Source organism: Chanodichthys erythropterus, chromosome 24 (genome assembly GCF_024489055.1).
Source record: "Chanodichthys erythropterus isolate Z2021 chromosome 24, ASM2448905v1, whole genome shotgun sequence".
Taxonomy (NCBI): domain Eukaryota; kingdom Metazoa; phylum Chordata; class Actinopteri; order Cypriniformes; family Xenocyprididae; genus Chanodichthys; species Chanodichthys erythropterus.
Window position 1 is genome coordinate 13488424 of NC_090244.1, and position 24404 is coordinate 13512827.

Below are 24404 nucleotides of genomic sequence, written 5' to 3' on the forward strand. Positions count from 1 at the left end.
ACAAGGAGATATGAAATTACAATAATAAATAAACTGTTATTAATAAAACAAAATAGAAAAACATAGTTAAAATAAATATGTGCCTATTTTAAAGTCACGTTTGCCGAGTCAGGTTGTCACGGACTATGCGATGATGCAGGTATGATGTCAGAATCCGTAATATTTTAATAATTTTTTCAATTTATGAGTAAAATAAGGACTGTGGTAAATATAACTTGACGATACTCAACAGACCCCAAATGTTCTTATGTAGTTACTTGTAGTTCAAAATTAGCATTTTCGTTATGTTTGTAAATTACTTTGTAGAACAAAACGTCAAAGTATCGTCAAGTTGTGTTTACCACAGACCTTATTTTACTCATAAATACTATCTTTACTCATAGATGTGTATTCTGCAATATACTGAGTATAGCCTTGCTATTTAACATAAAATTCAAGATTCTGTTAATTTGGAATGGATCTAAATTTGGTGATTAATTTATTATAATAAATTAATCTGGTTTTTAATATATTAAAGGTGCCATCGAATTTTTTTTTTTACACAATATAATATAAGTCTAAGGTGTCCCCTGAATGTGTCTGTGAAGTTTCAGCTCAAAATACCCCATAGATTTTTTTAAATTACTTTTTTTAACTGCCTATTTTGGGGCATCATTAAATATGAGCCGATTTATGCAGCGCTGCCCCTTTAAATGCTGACGCTCCCCGCCCACGGAGCTCGCGCTTGCCTTAAACAGTGCATAAACAAAGTTTACACAGCTAATATAACCCTCAAATGGATCTTTACAAAGTGTTCGCCATGCATGCGTCAGATTATGTGAGTATTGTATAATGTTATATTGTTTACATTGATTCTGAATGAATTTGAGGCTGTGCTCCGTGGCTAACAGCTAATGCTACACTGTTGGAGAGATTTATAAAGAATGAAGTTGTGTTTATGCATTATACAGACTGCAAGTGTTTAATAATGAAAATAGCGACGGCTCTTGTCTCCGTGAATACAGTAAGAAACAATGGTAACTTTAACCACATTTAACAGTACATTAGCAACATGCTAACGAAACATTTAGAAAAACAATTTACAAATATCACTAAAAATATTATGATATCAATGATCATGTCAGTTATTATTTCTCCATCTGCCATTTTTCGCTATTGTTCTTGCTTGCTTACCTAGTCTGATGATTCAGCTGTGCACAGATCCAGATGTTAATACTGGCTGCCCTTGTCTAATGCCTTTCATAATGTTGGGAACATGGGCTGGCATATGCAAATATTGGGGCGTACACCCCGACTGTTACGTAACAGTCGTGTTATGTTGAGATTCGCCTGTTCTTTGGAGGTCTTTTAAACAAATGAGAATTATATAAGGAGGAGGAAACAATGGAGTTTGAGACTCACTGTATGTCATTTCCATGTACTGAGCTATTATTTAACTATGCCAAGATAAATTCAGTTTTTCATTCGAGGGCACCTTTAATAATGTTTATAATTTATCTATGGAAAGATTGCTGTAATATATTGAGACTCTATAAAAGATGCAAGAAAAAAAGAGTTTATCCCTGAATAATTTATTTGGTTAATTTGTGTTTTTTATTTCCTATGAGGCTACTATTATTGTAACAGCAGTACACTGTAAATTCTGTGTATGTTTCTGTTTAAATGTTCTTGTTCTATAATAAAAAAAAAATGTAAAAAGAGAAAAGAATTCAAAAGAACAGAAAAGATTCAGACAGTGGAGCGTCAAAGACAGATAAATAGACATATACAATCGTTTAATTCTGACACAAATTTACGCTAACCATGCCATTCCAAATAACTCAACTTTAATAAATAATAATAGTACTCTAGGTCATTGAATTATTTACAGAAGAGTTACTCAGGCCATAAAATGTTTAGCTGCTCCGACATACTAAACACATATTAAACATTCTGCAACAACAATATAATGCAATAAAATAAAGTTTCAGCATTTAACAAAATTTGCACAAGTGAATAATACTAAAAATAAATAAATAAAGCTTGTGCATAATGTCCAGCTGTACATATTCTCTTTTACATGTGATGTCCAACAAGAATAACCAACTTCCCAGTGTTTGCTGTATACGTACACATCGAGGAAAACAAGTCATAAGAGAAGGTTTATATAAAAAAGGCAGAATTCCTTTTCAAATCTTCTGCCCATCTGCCCTTGGTTCTGAAAAGCTGTTAACCATTTGATTTGATTTTGTTAATGGCAGTAAAATCTTTCCAGTCTTTTCCACTTTTCTTTCTACATGTGGATATGAACAAAATGCTTGTATTTCACACTTTGACACCCCTCCTATTATCTTCAGCACAGCAGGCAAATGAAACTAACCAACCTGATAAGAATAACAATAGTTCCAAAAGATGCAGTTTATAACATTCAGAGAAAATATCTTACAGTGTATTTGTGCATATTAATCATCTTTTGTTTAGACCTAGAGTGTTTCAAGCACTGCTGAAACCAGAACATTTATTAGTAAACTCTCAGGACACCGGGATATACTTTATATAAACCAGGACATCTGGACGCCTTACATAAATGCTACAAAATGCAAAAAATATATGAACCCAAACTCATACAGCTATAAGCACTGCTGATTATACTGGGTTTTAAAAGGAATGTACAGTGCTTGACAGTGATCAGGGTTTATTAAGGCACTTAAGTCTTGTATAGCAGGAGCAAACAGAGCTAAACCTGATGATTTCCGCTCTGTTTTATTAAAACAATGACCCTTCATTAGCAATGTAACTGATGTTTGTAATTTATCAAGATGAAAACCATTGTATTAGTTGACCGTTCTCTACAGTATCTTAGAAATGACATCCGACAAAAGCATCCAGACAACCCAGGTAGAGATATATAAGAAGTTACATTCTGCTTATTATTATATTCATTAGTATATATTCTGAAAGAAAACTTCCTGTGCAGGAGTTTTAGATGAGAAGACAGTTTTGCATTCCTGATGTTCACTGACCTCACGACCCGTGCGAAACACTGAGCACAATGGTATCCTGCCAATTATTTTGATGGTCTCTCAGCTGTCTGGGTTATTTCATTGCTGCTTTATTTGAAGCTGGATTACTTCTGTGATTTTGTTTCCTCCTCTGCTGGGCCCTCTTCAGCAAATACATTCCCTTCTCCAGTACCGGTGGGGGTCGTGGGGATTTGAATTGAGCTGTCTGATATTTGAGACAGTGTGTCTGCGTCTTGCTCCGAGTGCGGTTCATGGACTGGTGAGTTGGGCGCCACAGAAGAAGAGATGGAGCGCTACATGGGGGAAAAAGTGATATTATTAATATGGAAGAGGATTAGGGCCAAGCAATAATAAAAAAAATTAAACCATCTCGAGATTAAAGTTGTTAAATTTCGAGAAAAAACTCGTTAAATTTCAAGAACAAATTCGTTAAATTATGAGAAAAATGTTGTTAAATTTCAAGAAAAAAGTCGAGATAAAATGTTGAGAATAAACTCGTTAAATTACGAGAACAAATTCGTTAAATTATGAGAAAAATGTCGTTAAATTTCAAGAAAAAAGTCGAGATAAAATGTTGAGAATAAACTTGTTAAATTACGAGAACAAATTCGTTAAATTATGAGAAAAATGTCGTTAAATTTCAAGAAAAAAGTCGAGATAAAATGTTGAGAATAAACTCATTAAATTATGAGAGCAAATTCGTAATTTAACAAATTTGTCCTCATAATTTAATGACTTTTTTCTCATAATTTAATGAGTTTATTCTCAACATTTTATCTCGACTTTAATCTTGAGATGGTTTTATTTTTTTATTATTGCTTGGCCCTAATCCTCTTCCGTAATATATATATATATATATATATATACACACACATTTAAAAAAAAATAATTATTTTGTTTTCATTCACATCATGATGCATCAAAAAAAAAAAAAAAAAAAAAATTCCACAGCTTTAGAGAATGAACATAAATAAATCCCATATCAGATATAGGCAGGTGGAGCTGGGGAGGTGGAAAGTTTCAGAGGACTTCCAGAGGAGGGTTTCAGAGGTAAATTGTAATATATAATAATATATTTTTAGGTGTAGAGCTGGGGAGGTGGAGGGTTTCAGAGGACTAACCTATAGCAAACACTGAACCAGACTATTTAAATGTAGCAAGCAATTTTAAGCTAAAAATGTTTCAGCTAAAAATCTGCTCAAAATAAATATACATAGTTTTATTATTATAGATTCACATTATAATATACAATAATACTTACTTAATTATATACTTTTTGGGGGGTCAAATTAGGGCTGGGGGGGTATATCGAGTTTGTACAATATACCGAATAATTTTTAATATACGATACGGAATGAGGCGATACCGTTTATATCGGTATACAGTAGTTTTATACAAGTGCATCTGAAAAACATTGGTGGACATCGCAGAGTGCTGCTGTGGAGTAAATGCATAATACAATTTGGCTTAAACATGAGACATGCTTAATATTAAGGGCTTTAAAAATAACTCATAAGATTAAGATATAGTTAACATGTAGGCCTATCATTTAAAGCGGCTTGCCCCGTCAGATGCTCTGACTGATTCATGTGCTGACAGATATTTGCGCTGTTTAATGTTTTTGTGATGGGGTGTTTTCCTAAGTGCATAACTTACATTTCACAGGTATATTCTCCATCTGTAAATGTTAGAAAGTCATACAAATATTTCCATTTTGCTGTCAGGAGTGGACAAGCCTTCTGCTAGTGAATCTTATTCTCCTCTAAACTTCATATACTTCCATGAACGAGTGCCGCCGCGCGTATTCGCGTCAAACAGACGGAGCTCAATAGAATGGGAGCGCCATAAATTTTGACTAAAATATACATTTTGATAAAATGATTGTTGAATAATAAATATACCATATGTAGAATTTTAAACCTACAAGTAAGTGTATTTTTATGATAGCAGCAACTAATAATATGTATAAATATATAGCTAATTAGTCTGTACTTTTGTTTTTATTTTTTGATTGTAATGTTACAATGTTAGAATATAAAGAAACTTTATTACCGCATATCGGCATTTAGCCAAAAAATACTGAGATATGACTTTTTGGCCATATCGCCCAGCCCTAGGTCAAATACAAGGTACCTGTACCTGCAAGGAGACACTCGATCTGTTGGTCTTGTCCTTCAGTTTAGACCATGTTCCTTTCATTCCAGATTTTTCCGTCATCTCTAGCGCTGCTTTTAACAGTTTGGGTGTCTCTGCGCGAGGAGGAATAATTGGGATGGGCTCCTTTTCTTCCTCTTTCTTCTGAGCTGGCTTTTTATCCTTCATCAACATTTTCCTAAAAGCCAAACAGCAGGTTACACATTATTTGAACAAATCCTTGTGAAATATCATTGAATCATCACAGTGTAAAATGAAAATAAAAAGGTGAAATATTTATCATTGATGATTTTCCTTTCACTCACTTTGCTTTCCTGCGGAGCAGTTTCTGGGATTCCGGATAGTGCACCATGATCTCATTCAGGTCCTTTTTGGTCAGGATGAGTAGGTTAGCAAAACCACGTGCTACAACATTAGCTGTCCGTCGGTTTACTCCGCCTACAGCTAGCAAGCTTCATTGGGGAAACAGACAGAATCTAAGATCAAATTTGAACTTGAGGGATTTAAGACAATGTACAGTATATCAACTAAATTAGATACAGCCGCCCTTACCTGACCTCTCCAAACACCGCTCCTGCTTTCAGGGTAACGAACACCGTCTTTCCATCGGGACCACCAACTACCTGGACTTCCCCTGCCTTTATGATGTACATCTCACGGCCCACTTCATCCTGATACATGAGAGGTTGACATGATAAACATTTCAGATTTATATTCCTTTACTGCTGTGGTACAATGACTTGTCTCCACAAACACAAGTGCGTATAAAAATGTATTATGTAGAACAAACATCATCTTTATGCTTCTTGCCTTTTTGCAGACATAGTCTCCTGGAAGATACACCACTGATCTGAGCCTCTTCAACATGTCAAAGATCATCTGTCTATCGCAGCCCTGAGAAAGACACAATAAAGAAGTCAAGGCAGGTTAAAGAACTGTTCTGGGTTCCCTCAGTATTTTTAAAAGCAGAAATCTAAAGTTTGATTTAATATTATTTATTTTTAAATATATTTATTCATTATTTTATTCATTTGTTTATTTCTTGTTAGTTTGTAAATTCTTCTTTTTTTTTCTAAAATATATAATTTTAACACCAATGCAGGCAAACAGTTTGCACAATTCAATATATAAAACATATGTATAAAATGTAAAAAAAATTTTTATAAGCTTATATATATTTATTTTAATATTTTCACTATACATACATACATACATACATATATATATATATATATATGTATGAACTTTGTCATCTCCAACTGCCCAAAATCTGCAGACTGGCTCTGACTTTAGGTAACTAGCATTGTCTCCTCGAGATTGCAAATAGGGGAAAACTTGGACAAAAGTTGTGTTGTGTATTCCAGCACTTGCCTGAAAAAGTGGCACTTTACTGATAATGTTGTAGCTGACATCCACTGCTATATCCAGCCTCATCTTGTCAGGTAGTTGATCTAGAAGCTCTTGTTCATCTGTGTGAAACCAAAAAAGTTTACTTTATATCATATGATAATGGATTGGCAGAGGGATTATTGATGAATGTCTGTAATGCATTTTGATGCTGATGTCTGTCTTACTGTCTTACCCAGCATGCCTTGGGACTGCCACGTGTAGCTGTACCAGGTTTTCACTCTGTTCTGCACATCTTTAGGGATGCGGTAGGAGGCCATGTACTTTACTGTGTTATCCACACAGGCACGATAGTTTGTCTGAGCCGCGGTGGCTGCACCCACAACATCTCTCATCTGACACAAGACAAGCCTTGATCAATATTAAACACTAAAGAAAAGCAGTCTTTTGATCCCTTTCACACCATGGTAATGGCCTTACCTGACCAATCATGATGGAGAACACAAACACTCCAATAAAGTAATTGATGAGCTGAAACACAATCTCAAAAAGTGTTGTGGGTCCTGGCAGGCCGCCAATGGTCAGCAGAGTCTTAACAGCAAAGTAGTAGCAGCGAATATAACTGAAAAGTTCACAAAGCAAACATAAATAGTGATTATTTATCTCTCAAAATATTATGATAAATTTTAAAGGTGTCATATCATGGAAAAAAAACATTATATGGATTTTCCTTTCAGAAATCATCATGATTATGATATTACATTCATAAATATGGTGATGCCTCAATCCTAGTCAATCTTAACAGAGGTCAAATACATATACATTTCTTAAAGGTACAGGAGCAAAAATAATCAGTTTAATACTGTTCATCAGAGAGGTGGAAAATGACCATGTAAAACTTTTCAGTGCAGAATAACTGGACTTGCATTATAAGTGAAATGGAAGAACATTAACACACACACACGCATAATTCATTTAGTTTAATGTATAAAAAAAAAAAAAACCTTTTTGGAGATACTATATCTGGAACTGTCATCTGCACGGACAAATCACGCTAAAACTGTATCTTTGTCTTGTTGGAAGAATTAGATATCTACAGTCAAAGAAATTTTAGATACTTAATTTGCAGCTACTGCTTCTGCTGTTATAATTATTGTTATTATTTTATGTTTTTATTTATGTATTTTTTTTATCATTATTATTTATTTTAAATTCCATTTTATTTATATAATTATTTGCATGTCGGTCTGTCTTGTTTCTATCTTGTATCATGTTTATCCATCTAAGTCCTGAGTGCAACGGGATGGGTGAAGGAAGGGGGGAGGGTATAGGGGTCTTTTTGAAGCTAAGAAAGTTGGACTTTAAAGGGGGACTTTATTATTTTGTTTCCTGGGGAGCACTTTTAATGTTTGTATGATTTTATGCACACTAACGAATGTTTTCATCATAACTAACAACGCAAACACAATGTAAACAAGAGATTAACAGGAGTTTCGGCACAAATCCAGAACTCACGCTGTTTGATTGACAGCTCCAGTGATTGTAACGGGAGCGTTCTTTGATTGCTTACTATATGTATTTTAATAACAGATTATTTTGATTTAGAAAAACGAAGGGCAGGGTTGCCAGGTTTTCACAACAAACCCACCCAGTTGCTACTCAAAACTAGCCCAATCGTGTTTGAAGGGCGATTTTGGCGGGTTCCCCTGGTAAAATTTGCATTCCAGGGGCTAAATATCATGTTATTTGGGGTCGCTTCGATCCATGGACATGAAAAACCCTTTAATTATAATGTGAAAGATCAATGGTAATTTGATGTAAATAAAAGCTAATACAAAGTTGGTTCACATACCTATTTCCTGTCCCATCATAGGCCCAATCTGAGAAACCCAGACCTTCATATGAGGAGCCCCAGTAGTACAAACAGGCATTGCAGTGGACTGCATACAGCAGGTAGGTGGTGGTTCGAATGACTCTGATAAATGAAATTAGAGATATGAACCAAGATAAACACTCCAAATAAAATGTTAAACAAATGCCCAATACAAAGATTTATAGAAACTAACAGCTAACCTGTAAACATAAGCGTTGGTCAGGATAGCTTCCAGACGCTTGTTGAACTCAAAGAAAGACATAAACTGCACAAAGGAAAGACGCATTAAAGAATTAACAAAGTTCATCATGGAGTGATCTTCCCCAAGCCCAGTTAAACGGTCAGAGTAGCAGCTTGCCTTCAGGATCCTGGGTAAGCGGAGAAGTGGATTAATCCCTGTTTTGAAGTAGAGAAGCTCTAGAGGAAGTAGACTGACAACATCCAGCTGCAACACAGGAAATGAGATCCTTAGAATCCAGAATGTGGTCAGTACCTCAAAGCATAAAATTACATCCAAAAATCTACATGTAATGAAGCAATAAATAGCATAAATGTCTCATTACCTTAAATCGTACAGCTTTGATGTAATTATCTCTCATTTCTTTCGCCCCACTCTAAAAAAAATATTTTGGGTGAAAAAAAGCATTTTTTTTTTTTTTAAATGTACATATTATAATATTTTGCCTGTCTATATTTACCACAATGTCCCCATGCTGCACAAACTGCATTCGGGGTTGAAAGACCAGGATGTCCAGAATATAGATGGCATCACATAAGTAGTCAATCAACAGCCACACATGGATGTTATCCGGTGTTTGATAAGGAAACGCCCAACGCACAGGAATCATCCATGCACTCCAGTTAAACGCCAAAGACACGCAAAACAGCCAAAGTACGTAGAACAGATCTACAGAGAATGCAGAGCAATGTAAGATTGCATTGTTTGTTTTACTCAAACGGTTCTTGAAAAACAAATATTGTGATGCACTAAAATTTTATTTAAACAAAAACTAAAATTTGCAATGTTTAATTAATATTGAATGTATTCATTCATTTAAATAATTTAAATGAATGAACAAACATGACTCAAGTTAAAGTTAAATTAATAAAACCGCCAATGTGCACCAAATTATGCAAATTATAATATATAAATTTGATGCCTAGTTGCCAAATTAAAGTTTAAAAAAGAGAGATGAAGGTGAAGCTTAGAAAAAGGGTGTGATAAACGAACAAAGAATGAAGGAAAATCAGTAACTGATCAGATTTATGTGCAAGTATGGAATGTCAAGACAGCTCCAAGGTAGACAGCTTTAGGCAAGTCTAGATGAATCCACGGGATTACAATGAGGAGAGAAAGAGTGCTCACTAGTGAAGGGGTCGATGCTGGTTGGAAAACGGTACCGCAGAAGCCGACCAATCCTGGACTGAGGTTTCACTTTACAGCACAGGAGCTTCGTTTTCTCTTCTTCTTTCTCGGCAGGGGCCTCAGACACCTCCTGCTCTGTTTTCTGCTCTGCTGGAGGTTCAGGAGGAGGAGCTGGAGCTTGCTTAGCTGGGGCTGTTCATAAAAGACCATATTATTTGGTACATAGACATTGAAATTGCAGTGCCTCAAAAGTATTTAGACACTGAAATCACTTAAAATGTATGAATTTCTTGTTATTACTTTAAAAATCAAATTAAGTGGGATCTGCAAACAAATGATGCTACAGCATCCAATTACTTTTAATAACTAAAGTTTGGACCTGTGTTCAAATTCTGTACTTTTTTGTTTTGATTAAAGGTGCAATATGTAGTTTTTCTGTCGCCTATTCAAAACAAAGGCGTAGCTTGATGATTGACTCGCTTACATGTCCTGGATTAAAATAGTTAAAATAGCAATTTTCTCATGATTTAAATAGTTGGAAACATTTGGGATATTGTAAATAATCAGCTGAACAAAATATATGGTTTTTGGATATTTTACTGCAAAAATGTTACATATTGCAGCTTTAAGAAAAGTATATATAGACGGTGCAGATAGCCTCGCGGGCAGCGCGCCGACATGTAATGCCATTGCGCTTCGACCAATCATGATGGAGAACGTTGCGCTTGAGTTCGAGTTAGGGCTCGGCGATAAAACGATACATATCGCGATAGACACGTGATCGATATCAATAAAAAATGTGTTCGAAAAAACGTTCAATATTTTTTATTCTTTGTCTGAAGAAAACAGAGGTTGCGAAGCAAGTTTGGTTGCATTAACAAAAACACTCGCTCTCTGGTAACCTAGCAACGTAGGGAGTGACACGCTAACAGCCAATTATGTAACATCATTTTTGGTGGTGCCATATCGTCGTCTCGTGCTGGATTCCTCTTCAGTAACCGGCGACCGATAAGCAGAAAATGAGTGCCGCAGCGAGTGAGGAAATTGTAAATAAAAGAGGAAAAGTGTTTATTGTGACTTTAGACTAGGGTGACCACCTGACTATTGATCTGTTGCAGGAGAGTAGATGTGATTTTCTGGAACAATACGGGACACATGAGACAGATAAGTTTACAACTATTACGCTATGTAAATATTGATTTACATTTGTTGGCAAACTTGGCATATGCGCCGATTAATGTTTCTGCCGGTGGGTGCCCACACTATAATGTTGCGCTTATGGCAACAGTAAATCCTGGAAAGAAGACAATTCTAGACTCACGGCTGCACATGCAGGAGGACAAAAGTTTGAGCGCGCAGATGTGATATCTGAGCAAGAGCGTGTGCACGTCCAGTTTTGTGCAAGGGAATCAGCCTGTGAGTGGAGAGATTGCTCGCGCATTTGATGCGCTCTCGTCATTTTTCAATATAATAACGCCATAGAACCCACATTAAATGAAATATATTTGTGAGAAGAAAGTCGTGTCTGAATTTCGCAATTTTGTATTGGTTAAAACAAATGGAGAATATCTCGCTTTTCCATGTGTGGCGCTTGATCGCAGTCGTTCGTTGAAAAATATTTAACATCAGGATGGATGATTACATGCTTTAAATCATCGATTTGGGCAGCTTTGAGCAGCTCTTGAGGTTCTTATCCAGTATGGAAGATGAAATCCTTGCTGGTGTAGTTGTGTTTAGCGACTTGGATGAGGCCTGCTCTTTGCGCTGTCCAATCAGTTGTCATCAGAGGGAAAACCTCTCTCTAGGATTGCACTGGTTGGTTATTTTCACAGCTAGAATATGACGGCTGCACAAATAGATTTTTAAATGCTCACAGTTTTTATTATATTTCTTACTGTGGTGTTGTAATTGCAAGGATGAAAAAAAATTACAGACATAAATGAAATGCAGGACACTACTTGAGTCTTGCGGGACAAAGCTCCTAATGGGGGACGGGTGGTCACCCTACTTTAGACTTATGTTTACATTTTAATAATTTGAGATTTCCATGGTTGTTGACATTTCTGTCTTAATAACTGAGGGGATTATGATCAGAGGAAGGTTAAGTTAAAAATAAAAATGTTTAAATGTAATATATTTTTCTCCTGGTCCTTATTTTAAATGGGTCATAAAAAATATCAATAATTATCGATATCGACCGATATGAAACACTAATCTCGTGATTTCTGCCCTTTATAATAAAGTCAAAAACGGCAAAAATACATCTTAAAACCTTAATAATTACCAACGGGTTAATGTCACAAATGATTATGCTTATTTGATTTACTGATTAAATTATAATAACTGTGCAGCCCTAGTATATTTATTGTCTTTTCAACAAACTAATTTGCTTGAAAAATGTGCTTCTGCGTTTGTTCTTTAAAATAAATGCCATGGTGTGATATGGGCACAACTCACAGGCAGGTGGTGTCTCGTCGTCTGAATTATCTGGATCAATCAGTTTCTCTTTGACCCGCTCTGTTCTCTCTTTGAACAGCTTGACCAGCTCCTGTAACCTCTCGTTTACTATGGTACTCGTCTGGCTGGCAGAAGAGGCTGGCCGTTGATTAAGCCTTAAGGCAGAAGATAATTACTGCACTTAAATAAGCAGACCAAAAAAAAATAAAAAATAAAAAAAATCAATCACCAAAGCAATCACATTTTTACTGTTGCTGGATTTCCCCAAAGCACATTATAGAACATTGGTTTTCTAGGCATTCTATAGTTTTACAACTACCATATATGCGTTTTGTGCCAAATTCCAGCAAACACATATTATATCATTATTTAATTTCCATGCATTCATGATAATTTCACAAGTTTATTTGTTACCCGTCATCTGCGCTTGAGATGCTACTCTGGCTTGGCCAGGCCCGGACTGTGGTTTCTAACTCCTCCTCTTCCTCATCATCTTGTGAGTAAAGTCTCTTGCTGTAAAAGGAAGATAAGAGCAAATTATGATGGACCTATACAGGACTGGAACTATAAAATAAAGGGCAACAAGTTACAATAAATGCTTTAAACAAATGAAATTTGGATATGATAAGTAAGGTAATGATGAGTAAAGTTTTCACAAACTCAATTAATGATATGCACACAAATGTACAGAATGAAGTGGGGAATATGGAGTAGTTTGTGATGAGTCCTGACATAGACTTATTTAAAGATTCTTACATCTTGGTCCAAATTGTCTGTGGTTTTCTGTCTCTGCGTACACTGTTTTGCATCCAGTGAAATATGTTTGTGTATGTGCATAAGTGTGTGAACAGACAAAAGAACAGAAAAGAAACAAAACATGAAATGTATATTTGTAAATCAATTGGGCTTTTCACAGTTGAACTTGTGAAGTCAATGATAATGTCAACCATGTTTCACATTTGATGCTGAGTAGTCACGTTTCCAGATTTTCACATTGTTAATTCAGTGTTTACAAATGTACATTCTAATTTGCATATTTATGAGATCAACAGCATTAGCTTCTTTTCTAGTGTGCATGTTTTGAACACCTGGGTTAGCACATGCTATCAAATTAAGTATACTTTGAAAGGATATATGTTCTGCTGTACGCATACATGTTCACGTTAAAACTGAAGTATACTTTGGGCTTTATGATAGCCCAGGTCAAGTGCAGTGTAAAAAAATATTTACTCTTTAGGTGCAGTCACATTTACCATTGTTCAGCAAATTTTCATTGGTGAATCCAGTAAGAATCCACGTGAATTTTGCGTAAAGGCAAAAGATTTCCCCACACAGATATCACAACAGGTTCAAGTTGGCTAAAAAGTGACTTCCGTGTGAGTTTTGCTTCATACATCGCTACATTAGATAGGTTTCCACACAAAGTTGCGAATTTAAATTGTGCGCAAATTTGGAATATCGCATAAAACATTTGCGAATAAAGCACTCAAAGAGAACAAAATCCTCACTTCTTGATAAACTAGCGCTAAATATCACTAAGAAAAATGGAGGTTGCTGCAGTAGAAGCCACTGTATAGTAATTTTCAAATATAATTAAGAGCGTGCAGACAAAACGCAATAAATGCTGTCATGTTATCTTGCATTCAGATGCCTGGTGTTTGTGAACGCAATTGTGCCAGACGCTTCTGGGAGGGAATTAAAATGAAGCATTTCATATGCTGTGCAATGAAACCAGTCCACTGGTTGGTCCAGTTTATGCCGTCCCATCGCAAAGTCATGTCTTTTTTGATGCGCATCAAGGAATTTATTCGGCAAAAAGAATTTCCATCGAGAGATTTTTGTATAGCATAAAAAAATTATCCTACTCATTTGAATGCATACGTTTTTTATTTTTTTTTAATCTAGTGTTTTTTATGTGATATCCCAAAATGCACATAAAAATAGGTGAATGGAAACATAGCTATTGGCATTAGACAATTCCTGGTAAATTTTGCCCAGATTTTGTTAATGTAACCGCACCTTTTTCTACATTCAGTGATTAATGAAAACAAGGCAGATTTACCTGGTCCGATTGGCTTTACGGACACCAGGCACAGTAAGGGTCTTGAGATTGGGATCCTGTGGGTTTATTATGGGTGGTATGGGGCGAGATCTTCCTCGGTCAGAATCAACATCTTCCACGTTCACGGCTGGGTGCACACTCAGTCTGGAGCTCACTGAATATTAGACGATACTTGATAAAGCAACATAAAAGAAACCTTGACACTGACACTTTTAGTAGCATCCTCTTCAAGACTTACCTAGAGGTAAAAAGGAGCTTGAGGTCAAAAGTTGGTAGATCTAAAGGTCACTTTGGTCACTACAGGCACCCACAATCTAATATTCTCTAAGTCACACTTGGCAGCAAGGCATAGTACAGCAAAGCATAGCACAGACTAATCTAACAGAAAAAGGCGACAATTTGGATCACCTGAGGGTCTAGCAGAGGTGGGGTCATCCTCAATGTGGAAGGCAGGGTTGGAGACGCCTGACAACTGCCTGGAAGGGGTGATGGGTGGCAGACGGGGGTAAGAGGGCACATTGGGCAGGTCTAAGATGGAGGATGGGGAAGAGGGCGAAGGGGTACGGGGGGAATGGAGCGGGGACTGGCGGACAAGGCGGTCCAATTCCAGATCCCTACTCTTCTGCGGCTGCTCCTTGGGCATCCTGTTCCGGCTTAAGTTTGTTGAGACGGCTCTGAATGTTAGTGTAGCACCGCTGGGCACACTGTGGAATGCTGCTTATCTTTTGTGGAATGCTGGATATTTTTTGTGGAATGCTGGAGAGTTGTTGTGGAATGCTGGAGAGTTGTTGTGGAATGTTGGAGACCTGTTGCGGAATGATGGAAAACCGCGGAATGCTGGTCAGCCTTTGTGGAAAGTTGGACAACTTTTGCGGGAGGTTGGATATTTGTTGTGGAATGTTGGACAGCTGTTGTGGGAAGCTTGATAACTGCACAGGGAACTTGGGAAACTGAGGAGCACTAAAAAGCGTCTGGTTTGGGAATTGTGGGGTGATTTTGGAGAATCGCTGGGAAATTCGTTGGGGTAGCTGAGAGATTTGTTCTGGGAGCTGTGCCAGTTGAGGAGGGAGCGACGGCAGCTGTTGGGTGATCTGAGATAGAGCAGGGGGCAGATTGGGCACAGAAGGCACTTTGGGCAGAGTGACGTCAATGTCTTTCAGGAACTGGTTGAAGTTGTCAAGGGCCTGTTGTGCATATGGTACACGTCTGAAACAGCTCTTCAGCGCATCACATCTGGAAGGGACTGTGGGGAGAGCAGCACATAGTCAATTATATTGTATGTTGCATGATCTGTTTCACACAATTTTGTTTAGGAAAATTTACATTAAAGGGATAGTTCACCCAAAAAAAACAAACAAAAAAAAAAAAAACCTCACCCTCAAGCCATCCTAGGTGTATATGACTTTCTTCTTTCAGATGAACACAATTGGAATTATATTAAAATCCTGGCTCTTTCAACCTTTATAATGGTAGTGAATGGGGCGTGAGTTTTTAAGCCCAAAAAGTGCATCCATCCATCATAAAAATAATCCATACAGCTCCGGGGGATTAATAAAGGCCTTCAGGAGCAAAGCGATGGGTTTTTATAAGAAAAATATCCATATTTAAAACTTTATAAACTATAATAACTAGCTTCCGGCAGATGGCTATACGCGTCGATTTAGGTATTACTATGATTACAGAACAGTGTAATCTTAGACGCCTCTCGCGGTTCAAACAAATTCTGCGTTCAGAAAAACAGTTCTGCGTTCATTATTACATCCTACATCGCATCAGAGGTTACTCTTTTGGTGTAGTTAAAGGTGCCCTCGAATGAAAAATTTATTTATCTTGGCATAGTCAAATAACAAGAGTTCAGTACATGGAAATGACATACAGTGAGTCTCAAACTCCATTGTTTCCTCCTCCTTATATAAATCTCATTTGTTTAAAAGACCTCCGAAAAAACAGGCGAATCTCAACATAACACGACTGTTACGTAACAGTCGGGATCATTAATATGTACGCCCCCAATATTTGCATATGCCAGCCCATGATCCCAACATTATGAAAGGCATTACACAAGGGCAGCCAGTATTACGTCTGGATCTGTGCACAGCTGAATCATCACACTAGGTAAGCAAGCAAGAACAATAGCGAAAAATGGCAGATGGAGCAATAATGATCCATGATAACATGGTATTTTTAGTGATATTTGTAAATTGTCTTTCTAAATGTTTCATTAGCATGTTGCTAATGTACTGTTAAATGTGGTTAAAGTTACCGTCGTTTCTTACTGTATTCACGGAGACAAGAGCCGTCGCTATTTTCATTATTAAACACTTGCAGTCTGTATAATTCATAAACAACTTCCTTCTTTATTAATCTCTCCAACAGTGTAGCATTAGCCGTTAGCCACGGAGCACAGCCTCAAATTCATTCAGAATCAAATGTAAACAATATAACAGTATACAATACTCACATAATCTGACGCATGCATGCCGCATGCATGACGAACACTTTGTAAAAATCCATTTGAGGGTTATATTAGCTGTGTATACTTTGTTTATGCACTGTTCAAGTTAAGCGCGAGCTCCGTGGGTGTGGAGCACGAGAATTAAAGGGCCAGTAGCCCTGAATCGGCTCATTTATAATGATTCCCCAAAATAGGCAGTTAAAAAAATGAATTAAAAAAAATCTATGAGGTATTTTGAGCTGAAACTTCACAGACACATTCAGGGGACACCTTAGACTTATATTAAATTTTTTTTTTAAAAGTTCTAGGGCACCTTTAAGCTAGATATTATAGTTAATAAAGTTTTGAATATGGATATTTTTCTTACAAAAACCCATCGCTTTGCTTCAGAAGGCATTAATTAACTCCCTGGAGCCGTATGGATTACTTTTATAATGGATGGATGCACTTTTTTGGGCTTCAAAATCTTATGCCCCCTTTATTACTATTATAAAGCTTGGAAGAGCAAGACTACACCCTAGGATGGCTAGGATGGGTGAGTAAATCATGGGATAATTTTCATTTTTGCATGAACTATTCATTTAAATTAGCTGAAAATTATACTGTTATAATAATTAGGCATATACAGGAAACTCCAAAATGGCAATTAACTAATAAACGCCTTTTCTGGAAAACATACTGGTTTACATTACACTTTCTGGTTGTCAAACATACGTAATCATTAATGTAAATTACAATGTTAATACATTTTCAGGTGTGGCTTAAATGTCTAAAAGTGTCGAAAAATACTTTTTGGAGCCACTGTATGTGATTTGTTACATCCGAGTAATAAAAATGTTAAGGAAATATAAGTAATTTTTGCGATGTCACTCTTTGGCTTTTTACCATGTTAGCGTCAAGGTATTTGGGTGATCTATATTTAGAATAACTGTGATAAACACTCACCACTATTTTCCTCTTCAGTAGCTGCACTCTCCACCTACACAAAGCAAAATAACAGAAATATAAGACAATTACTTCAAACACTTTAACAAAGAAGAAAAAAGCAGCACTAGTACAAAGAAAAAATATGATCAATGCAGTATGATGCATATGAGCACTGTGTACTTAAAGGTGCAATATGTAATATTTTCTGTCCGCTAGAGGTCACTAGAGGCTTATTCAAAACAAAGGCGTAGCTTGATGACGCCAAGTTTGAGCGTTTGGAATCTTGGGACATGTGGTCTCCACCTCACGGTCTGTGGAATAGAATCGGGATGGGACTCTGGACGAAGTCATGTTCATAGATTATTAACGTTACTGTAGTATGAAACAGAGCAGGACCAAGTGTTGAGGGAACTGAACGAGGCCACTGGAGTGATTGTGCGAGACACGCCTCAGCAGAACTTTTATTATGACACAGTCGCCGGCACCGCTTCCGCTTTTCCGGTCATGAGTATGAGGTAACGCAGCTCTGTTTATCATATTACATACATTTAAGTGTGTTGAAAATGATGTTATAACGTTACTCTGTGCGTTCGCTCGGCGGCTGCTGTGAGACACTGTTACACACTGCAGTAAGATAGATCGATATTAGAATATCATTAAATGCTGGATGACTTGTGTTGATAAATGGCATGTAATTAATTTTTAAACATATTGTATGATGGAGACAATGCTGTATTACTGTTACTAAAAATAAAGCTGCATCTGATTATGCTATGTTAGCTGCTTGACAAAATAGTGTTTCTCTCTGAGGCATGGTAAAGCATGGTACTCGCAAAAAAAAAAAAAAAAAAAAAAAAAAAACAAGAAAATTAGATTTAAACAATAAGACTAAACATGTTGAGCTATATAACAATAAATTCGTTTTCTGTCTATAAATATATCAAAACAGTTTTTCCCTTGCCTATTAAAACATGTAAATATTAAAGCGTCTTTGGTGTTTCCATGGTTTCTACAAAATAAATCCGGAAACCGAGGGTAACGTGGGTATGACGCTATTGACAGGCGACTCCTCACATGTCCCGGAGCCTTGATTAAATTGCAATTTTCTCACGATTTACAAATAGTTGGAAACATTTGGGATATTGTAAGTACTCAAGTGAACAAAATATATAACACTGGCCTAGTGGTTTTTGGATATTTTACTGCAAAATTCTTACATATTGCACCTTTAACTCCAGAGGGAGTTTTATGTACTTGGTGTACACAATGAATATCAAGTGAAAAGTCAATTACACAGAAGTAAAACGACCCATTTAAAATGAAAGCCGGAGGACCAGTATTATGATATTTTAAGTTTAAAGTTGGACAGAGCAAATACATTACCGGTGAATCAGTTCGTGAAACGGAGGTGCTTTTAATGGACTGAGGTTGTTGAGTGATGGGGTCAGGTTCTTCTTCGGCTTCACTGGAGTCTCCGGGCTCTTCCTCCTCCTCATGAAGCTTCTCAGGCTCAGGTTCAGATTCAGGCTCTGGTTCCTCCTGTAGAGGTGAAGAGGACTTGAACTCCTCCACAGGGGTTTTAACTGTGAACGCAGTGTCTACAGCTTCTGCCTCCTGTACTTCTGGAACGAACTCCTTAACTGAAGGTGCTCGACACCTGTGGATACACACAGCATGGCGCTGATATCAGCTATTACATAAACAACAGGCTAATCACATCGGTAAGCAACCAACACATCTGTGTCAGCTGTAAATAAACTCACATAAGCACAATTTTCGCTTGAAGGAACAACACGAGGAGAGATGTGCCCGTTTTGTTTTCCAAAAATCTTTTTTAAATAGTATGGTCATTTATTTTAAACAATCCCAAAATATTATAACCGAGAGCTATAAGCTAGCTTTCACGCGTTATCGTCGTTTTATTATGATTAACTTACTTTGAAATCAAACCCGGCCTCTGAGCGCATCAGGTGATTCAGTGTCCATATCAATCCTTTTTTGGCGCGTTTGTTTATAAATGAACGTTATACAAATTGTATGATATGTCGACGCGATTAATTAGAACGACATTATGTTCATTCTGGAAGTAAAGAACCTGCGCCATCCTTCACTGAGACGAGGGAGAAAACAAGCATCAGAGGCGGGATTAGTGACTATAGCAACCGAAGAGGGGGCACCGCGCGCCTCTATGGGATGCAATGCGGTTGCTAGGAAATGCGCGTATTATGTGTGGCCATATTGATATAAAACACAGATATGCAAATACGGAGACACTACTTTCAGGTTAATTTTGTACTGCAAACCAACGTGAAAAGCACTTAAAACTCAAACAACAATGGAAGCATGACAACAGCTGATATAAACTATGATAAAAGTGAGCCTGAAAGAGCTCAAGGTGATGTTTAGGCCTTTTATAATATTTTCAGATGTCTTACTCTGTGATTTGATTCCGTATGACTTCTATATCACTGTCCTCTTCCTGCAGCACTTGTAGTCTGTAACACAGAAACATTCAAGTTATTAATAAACTATAAGAAGGATGTTACAAAATATTTAATAGTAGGGGGACAAAAGGTACAATTTTAACGATTGGTCACTGAAAAACCATACTAATGGACTGCTAATATTAGCAAAAAACGCTTTTCTTGCTATTTTTCTTACCCCTTTGGCAGATAATTTTAGGGCTGTCAAACGATTAATCGCGATTAATCGTATACAAAATAAAAGTTTGAGTTTGCATAATAGATGTGGGTGTACTGTGTGTAATTATTATGTATATATAAATACACACACGTTAATGTATATATTTAAGAGAAATATGTTATTTATGTACAAAGTATTTTTATTTATATATAATATAAATTATATAAAAATATAAATAAATACATATACTTGTAAATATTTCTCAAATATATACATGAATGTATTTGTATTTATATATACACATAATAATTACACACAGTACACTCACATATATTAGGCAAACTCAAACTTTTATTTTGTATGCGATTAATCGCGATTAATCATTTGGCAGCCCTAGATAATTTTGCTTGTTTTACATTTACATTTACATTTATGCATTTGGCAGACGCTTTTATCCAAAGCGACTTACATTGCATTATACTATACATTTTTGTATCCGAGTATGTGCAATCCCTGGGATCGAACCCATGACCTTGGCATTGCTAGTGCCATGCTCTAACCACTGAGCTACAGGAAAGCCATTTTAAGCAAAAACTCACTTCATTTTATTTATTTTTCGAGAAAACGAGACAAAATGTCATGTCATTTTACTTATCTAGTAAAAGCATCTGGATGTAAGAATTTTTAGATATTTAGACTGGAACAAGACAAAAATACTAAAAAAGAAAAGCATTTTTGCAGTGAATAATCTGAATACTGGGATATTGGGTCCCTGACATAGCCCCCAAAAAATCACACTTGACAGTGCCTGAATTTCATTGCAGATGCCACTTGGTTTGATATTTTATATATGCAAACATATTTTTGTAAACCACATAAAAAAATAAAAAAAAATAAACAAATAATTGTATGTGATCTTATTTTTAAAAGTGCTGTCAAATCGATTAATCGCAATTAATCGCATCTGACATAAAAGTTGTCAACATACAATATCTGTGTGTGTGTAGTATGTGTACACACACAATATTTTATGTTAGATGCGATTAATCGCGATTAATCGATTTGACAGTACTCATTTTTAAATGTATTTTTATATTCTGAAACCTAACAAGCTTTTTTGTGAAATTTTTTACTTAAAAAGTGCATCTGTGCTATTTTCTTTAAGATAAATGCCACTTTTTAAATTATAATATATAGTTAAATTTATAAAATTAAATTAATTATAATATTTTTAATATTACAATTAAAATATTATAATAAAATATTATAATTATTTAAAATTGGGGCCCACTGGATACTTTTGCTATATTTATGTACAGTATGCATATACAGTACATATATTTGTCATACACACAAAGAGGGTTTGTATAGTTCTGATTGATTTCTTGTTATTGTGCATGAATTACTCTTGATCAACATCTTCTGGCTCTTCCACAATGGTCTGAATGCCGAGCCGGGCCTGTGTGAACTCCCTGACGGCCATCTCTGCTGTCTGCCGGGCCACTTCTTCTGCCATGCGGGCCATTGCTAGACGCTCCTGTATCAACCTGCACAAGAAAACAGCACCACAATTAAGTCTGTTCCTAATGTTACTTCAATTATTTGATCATCAGTGCTTCCTGCAAAAGTGAAAGGTATTACCGTTCCTCCATGATTAATATGGCAGTGTCCTCCGCCTCTCTCCTGATGCTGTCGATCATGGGCGTCCATCGTGCAGTTTGGGTCTCTGCATCCTCCAGCTCTATTTGTGCTTGTGTGGGTGTGGTGATGCTCAGTGGAAGAGATTGTTCCGGGGACCAAGGTGTCTGAGGTTGGGACTGATGTTGTGAATACAGAGGGGAGTTCGCTGCTGGACATGTTTCCTTTGCTTGAGCCTCATCTTCAGAGTCAACCTCCTCAAGAATGAGATCTGATCGAGCACTGCCTGCTGAAGACACAACCATGCTTGAGGACCGTCACATTCTCTGTTTAAAATGTCATCACATGATTCTGTGGGGGACAATATTTAATTTTCACTACTGTGCTGGTTTTTGTTTCTTTAAATTTTGTGTGATAAGGCGTTTTTGAACAGAATAGTCATCCAAGTCAATAATTTAAGCCTGTTTTGCTTTTCATTTACTTAAAGATTAGTTCAATTTCCTGATAATTTACTCACCCCCATGTCATCCAAGATGTTCATGTCTTTCTTTCTTCAGTCAAAAAACAAAATAAGGTTTTTTTAAGGAAAACATTCCAGGATTTTTCTCCATATAGTGGACTTCATTGGGGTTCAACGGGTTGAAGGTCCAAATTGCATTTTCAGTGAAGCTTCAAAGGGCTCTACATGATCCCAGCCGAGGAATAAGGGTCTTATCTAAAGAAACGATTGGTCATTTTCTAAAAAAATTAAAATTGATATACTTTTTAACCACAGATGCTTGTCTTGCACTGCTCTGTGATCTGCCAGAAAGGTCACACATGACGTAGGTGGAAGTATGGTGGCCCAGTAGTGCACAACACAACGAAATTAAAAAACCGAGCATAAGTTCACAACACAACGGAATCAAGCCACAACACAATGAAATCAAGCCACAACACAACGAAATCAAGCCACAACACAACGAAATCAAGCCACAACACAACGGAATCAAGCCACAACACAACGGAATCAAGCCACAACACAACGGAATAAAGCAGCAACACAATGAAATCAAGCCACAACACAACGGAATCAAGCCACAACACAATGAAATCAAGCCACAACACAACGGAATCAAGCCACAACACAACGGAATCAAGCCACAACACAATGAAATCAAGCCACAACACAACGGAATCAAGCCACAACACAATGAAATCAAGCCACAACACAACGGAATCAAGCCACAACACAATGAAATCAAGCCACAACACAACGGAATCAAGCCACAACACAATGAAATCAAGCCACAACACAACGGAATCAAGCCACAACACAACGGAATCAAGCCACAACACAACGGAATCAAACCACAACACAACGGAAATGCTCCCGACCACTAGGGGGCTCTCAGAGCTCAGTAATATTACTATTCCTTGCCACTGTTCTATAAAGTCGACAGTTTTACAAATATATCAATACCATGATTAGTTTTAAGTATGTAAGCATTGTATATCGACATGAAATATTAATTAAAAATCAACTACGTTCACGATAGCTTCATATTTATACTTGTGAATGATTTGACGCGATACCAGGGCGCGGTGTTTTCATTAAAATTACTTTTAACATTTAAAAACAGACATGTTAAAATTCCGAAGGTTGTTAGTTCCTGTTGGTAAGACTGACAAGCTTTGGAATTTGAATATGTCTGTTTTTAAATGTTAAAAGTAATTTTAATGAATACAAATTATACGTTTTAACCACTTGGTGGGATTGGCAGACGTTCCCTTCATCATGCGCCGTGGTATCGTGTCAAATCATTCACAAGTATAAATATGAAGCTATTGTGCACGTAGGTGATTTTTAATTAATATTTCATGTCGATATACAATGTTTACATACTGTTTAAACTAATCGTGGTATTGATATTACTGCTGACTCTCTAGAACAGTGGCAAGGAAAACTAACTTTAATGAGCTCCCTAGTGGTTGGGAGCATTTCCGCTGTGTTGTGGATCAATTTCGTTGTGTTGTGGCTTTTTTCCGTTGTGTTGTGGCTTTATACCGTTGTGTTGTGGCTTTATTCCGTTGTGTTGTGGCTTTTTTCCGTTGTGTTGTGGCTTTATACCGTTGTGTTGTGGCTTTATTCTGTTGTGTTGTGGCTTGATTCCGTTGTGTTGTGGCTTTTTTCCGTTGTGTTGTGGCTTGATTCCGTTGTGTTGTGGCTTTTTTCCGTTGTGTTGTGGCTTTATACCGTTGTGTTGTGGCTTTTTTCCGTTGTGTTGTGGCTTTATACCGTTGTGTTGTGGCTTTATTCTGTTGTGTTGTGGCTTGATTCCGTTGTGTTGTGGCTTTTTTCCGTTGTGTTGTGGCTTTATACCGTTGTGTTGTGGCTTTTTTCCGTTGTGTTGTGGCTTTATTCCATTGTGTTGTGGCTTTATTCCGTTGTGTTGTGGCTTTATTCTGTTGTGTTGTGGCTTGATTTCGTTGTGTTGTGG

General features: G+C 36.7%; 1 protein-coding gene across 1 annotated transcript in view; it reads right to left on the reverse strand.

Moving 5' to 3' along the window:
* Positions 1–1648: 1648 nt before the first annotated feature.
* LOC137014774 (cyclic nucleotide-gated channel beta-1-like) overlaps positions 1649–24404 on the reverse strand; it is a 37537-nt gene continuing 14781 nt past the window's right edge. Inside the window, exons 14-38 of the mRNA XM_067379294.1 lie at positions 21928–22210; positions 21693–21833; positions 20079–20138; positions 19027–19300; positions 17662–17695; positions 14880–15504; positions 14670–14833; positions 14262–14415; positions 12956–12997; positions 12614–12712; positions 12200–12354; positions 9743–9934; positions 9075–9283; positions 8940–8990; positions 8735–8821; positions 8577–8641; positions 8356–8478; positions 6984–7125; positions 6739–6898; positions 6528–6625; positions 5967–6050; positions 5709–5827; positions 5462–5608; positions 5142–5334; positions 1649–3295 (exon numbers count right to left, since the gene is read on the reverse strand). Coding sequence (XP_067235395.1) covers positions 3107–3295; positions 5142–5334; positions 5462–5608; positions 5709–5827; positions 5967–6050; positions 6528–6625; positions 6739–6898; positions 6984–7125; positions 8356–8478; positions 8577–8641; positions 8735–8821; positions 8940–8990; positions 9075–9283; positions 9743–9934; positions 12200–12354; positions 12614–12712; positions 12956–12997; positions 14262–14415; positions 14670–14833; positions 14880–15504; positions 17662–17695; positions 19027–19300; positions 20079–20138; positions 21693–21833; positions 21928–22210 — 3890 coding nt within the window. The 3' untranslated portion in view covers positions 1649–3106. The remainder of the gene's footprint in view (positions 3296–5141; positions 5335–5461; positions 5609–5708; positions 5828–5966; positions 6051–6527; positions 6626–6738; positions 6899–6983; positions 7126–8355; positions 8479–8576; positions 8642–8734; positions 8822–8939; positions 8991–9074; positions 9284–9742; positions 9935–12199; positions 12355–12613; positions 12713–12955; positions 12998–14261; positions 14416–14669; positions 14834–14879; positions 15505–17661; positions 17696–19026; positions 19301–20078; positions 20139–21692; positions 21834–21927; positions 22211–24404) is intronic.